The sequence below is a fragment of the Coptis chinensis genome, chromosome 6 (genome assembly GCF_015680905.1).
Source record: "Coptis chinensis isolate HL-2020 chromosome 6, ASM1568090v1, whole genome shotgun sequence".
In the NCBI taxonomy this organism is placed as follows: Eukaryota; Viridiplantae; Streptophyta; class Magnoliopsida; order Ranunculales; family Ranunculaceae; genus Coptis; species Coptis chinensis.
Genome location: NC_141461.1, coordinates 24,639,465 through 24,643,255, shown reverse-complemented (window position 1 = coordinate 24,643,255; position 3,791 = coordinate 24,639,465). Strand labels below are relative to the sequence as shown.

At 38.7% G+C, this 3,791-nt stretch overlaps 2 protein-coding genes across 2 annotated transcripts; one reads left to right on the top strand and one right to left on the bottom strand.

The window, feature by feature from the left end:
• Positions 1 to 539: 539 nt before the first annotated feature.
• LOC147492265 (uncharacterized) lies at positions 540 to 1,725 on the top strand. Its single transcript, XM_086569437.1, has 2 exons — positions 540 to 1,046; positions 1,128 to 1,725. Exon 2 carries the CDS (start codon positions 1,287 to 1,289, stop codon positions 1,668 to 1,670), a length of 384 nt encoding a protein of 127 aa, XP_086425563.1. The 5' UTR covers positions 540 to 1,046; positions 1,128 to 1,286; the 3' UTR covers positions 1,671 to 1,725.
• Positions 1,726 to 2,350: 625 nt separating this feature from the next.
• On the bottom strand, positions 2,351 to 3,262 carry LOC147492264 (uncharacterized). The gene has a single exon (XM_086567453.1). It carries the CDS (start codon positions 3,260 to 3,262, stop codon positions 2,351 to 2,353), a length of 912 nt encoding a protein of 303 aa, XP_086423579.1.
• Positions 3,263 to 3,791: the final 529 nt, after the last annotated feature.

Below are 3,791 nucleotides of genomic sequence, written 5' to 3'. Positions count from 1 at the left end.
CAACTCTTCAGGTATATCCTCATTTTGATTCATTTTCTATCTTAAGAATATCAGAATTCCTACCTAACCTTAGTCTTCTTTGTGTCTTCTCAGTTCATCTTCCTCATTTTGCGAAAAGCCGTGGAAATTCAGACAGAGTACTGAGGCTTTTAGAAGGGACTGAAGTCGATGTCAATATTAAAACGGGGGCTGATAAAGAAGGGAATCCCAAAATTACTGTTCCTCTTTCCTGATATCTCAAGCTATCGCACACCTCTTTATGTACTCAAACACCGAGTTCTTCAAAAAATGGGTCAGTCGCCAACTCCCCTCAATCTCCTTTAAAAAATTCCTCAGACGATCTTCCCTTTCTCGTATCCTCCTTTGCCTTGCATGGCTTGCCTCCTAAATTTCCCAAAAGTTTCTCTGAATATTTAGATAACAATTGTATCATGACTCCCAATCTTTTTCCTAAGATTAAAGAAGAGGTTCCTGACTTTTATGAATATCCGATTTTACAAAGTATATTTAATGAGCATCTTTTATTGTATACAGATATGGATCCTTGAATGCCGATGAATGCCAACGCTGGTCACTACTTATCTGAAAAAGGGAAAAAGAAACCCTATGAACCAGTCTCGGCACCAACTGCTGCTGACAAACCCTCTGCCCCCTCTGCCCCTTCTTCCATTCCTGATAAACATACTTCTATCGCTACTAAGGACAAGCCTCCTACTTCTTCTCAGCAAAACACCTCCATCCCTCCCTCGACTACTACTGTTCATTCTAAGAAAAGAAAAACCCATGCATAAGGTGAGAGTGGACTTGTCGATGGTCAAAACCTGGATTCTATTCCGTCAGCCGATGCCAACCAACTCTTCAGTCCTGTGTTTCGCTTTATTGATGGCAGCGATATCCCTTTAATAGCCTCGCTATTTGAAAATACTAATAAGGATGAGTTGGGTGTCACATTATCCAGCAGCTGTATCCTTCCCAAAGACAAGCTAGCTGCTATGAAAGTGGATCCCACTAAACGCCTTACTCAGTATTGCGATCACCTGGAAAAGGTACTCATGTCTTGTCTTCTCTCATTTCATATCAATTTCGCCTTTTTACTTTGTGCTGATCTGTTTTTGATATTTTTATAGGCGAAAGTGCTTGCCATGGCTCAATTCGATTTGCTTCATACGTAAGAATGCGAGATCGGGCGTATTAGAAAAACCCTAAACTCTCAGTAATCAGAATTCGATAGATTAGCCCGAGAAAATAGCGGCTTCAAGAAGGAAATCCATCAATTGAAAATTGATATGAAGCTGCAATCTGAAAAATCTGAGAAGACTTTATCGGATAAACTGGCTGAACATGCAGAGGTTGTGAAGAAGATGCTTGAAGACTTTGATTCCGAGAGAAAGAAATGTGCAGAAGCCTCTGAAGTTGCTGATGTTGAATTCAACACTGTCATGGCCGCAGTAAACTCCCTGGGCGACAAGCTGGATATTAATAAACCCTTTGTTCCACATAACATTCTTGTGGAGAATGGGATGATTTCTGATGATGAAGAAGAAAATATAGCACCTTCTAATCCTGATGTGACTGATACCACCACCTCACAAATTACTCCTGATGCTGCTCAAAACATTGATATTGATTTGGCTGATGTCGATGCCCTTCTCAACAATCCTCCCTTCTAGACTATAATCTTTTTGATTCAAGTGTTGTATTCTCTAAACAAGTAATACTTTTTGATTGCTATAATTTCTAACTTCCCTTGATTTTTTGCCATGACTGTTTGCCATTATTTGTATTTATCCCTTACTTGTACTTCCAACCATCGAAAGAGTATCAATGATACTACCCATCATATGAACAGAAAATCACATTTTCGATACTCTCAACAAAGATAGAGTATCGCTGATACTTGGACTTGTATCAAAAGAAAAACTATTTTTCGATACCCTTAACAAAGAGAGAATATCAGTGATACTAACTATCATATGAACAGAAAATCACATTTTCGATACTCTCAACAAAGATAGAGTATCGCTGATACTTGGACTTGTATCAAAAGAAAAACCATTTTTCGATACCCTCAACAAAGAGAGAATATCAGTGATACTAACCATCATATGAACAGAAAATCACATTTTCGATACCCTCAACAAAGATAGAGTATCGCTGATACTTGGACTTGTATCAAAAGGAAAATATAATTTTTGATACCCTCACCCAAAAAGAGAGTATTGGCGATACATCGTAGACAGTCCCTCCGGATTTGTGGCCAGAAATATCCCTGCCTTACAATCTTACTTGCCAACGATCTTCCTGCTAAATGATTCCCACATTCCCCTTCATGCATTTATGCAATAATTTTCTAAGAATCTTCTGTCGATATACATTTTAAATGTGGTCCTCCTGGATTTTTTCGATACAGTTGATCATCAATTAATAGATATCTTTCAGCTCCTCCTTTTACCCTTCTAGCCTCATTCTTATCTGCTGGCAATTTTCTTTTTGACAAAAACATCATATAATCGCTCAACCATGACGCCCCCAGTGTGTCTATTTCTATCACCTCTGTATGTTTTATACTAATACTTGGAGTTTGCTGAACACCGATATGCAACAGACGACCTTCCTCATTCTCGAGCATAGCAGCTACATATGCCAATGCATCATCATGTCGGTTTTCTCCCCTGTCGAGATGCTGAAAAATAATCTTCCTGAAATCTTTGAGCTTTACTCTTACCAAATTCAAATAATCTATCATGTTATCGCATTTTGCCGAATATCCTCCATTGATTTGGCTTATCACCAACTGAGAATCGCTGAAAACTGATAAGTATTTGATGTTTAATGATTTAGCCATCTCCAAACTTGTTATTAGAGCCTCATATTCAGCTTCATTGTTAGAAGCGTGAAAACCTAAAATAACTGTTGACTCGAGTCTTTGGTTTTCTGGAGTTATCAGCACAGCGCCAATACCACATCCTTTTTGGCCTGACGATCCATCTACAAAGAGCCTCCATCCATTTGTGCCGACCCAAGGATCATCCTCATCCATTGCATTATCAGGCTCTTGTAACAGTAGAAGATTATCCTCTTCAGCCTCCCAATCTTCATCTTCTACAGGAAAATATGCTAAGAAATCCGCTAGAACTTGGCTTTTCTCCGATATTCTATTTCTATATTCAATCCCAAATTCATCAATAGGAACTGACCAGTTCGCCATTGTCCCTGATTTAGCTGTCTTAGCTAAAGTTTGCTTCAGAGGAAGATTTGTCATTACTACTACTGAATGGGATTGAAAATAACGTTTTAACCGTTGCGTAGAATACAGGAGGGCTAACGCATATTTTTCTAACATTGAGTATCGAGTTTTAGCTTCGAGCATTGTTTTAGATTGAAAATACACAGGTCGCTCAGCTCCATCTTCCACTTTGACGAGTACTGAACTGATAGCGAAATCCGAGACGATGAGGTATAAGAATAACGTATCGCCTTATTCTGGTTTTATCAGAGTTGGTACTTCTTGCAAATACTTTTTCAACTCGGTGAACGCGAGTTCACATTCCTTACCCCATACAAACTTTGTATTCTTCTTCAACAGTTTGAATAAAGGTTTACATCTATCAGAATTTCGAGATATAAACCTATTCAACGCTGCAATTCTGCCTGTAAGCTTTTGAATTTGCTTCCTTGTACTGGGTGAAGGCATCTGTTGGATAGCTTGAATCTGATCTGGGTTATCGTCAATTCCTCGCTTTGTGACGATATATTCGAGTAATTTCCCTGAACTTACCCCGAAAGTACAT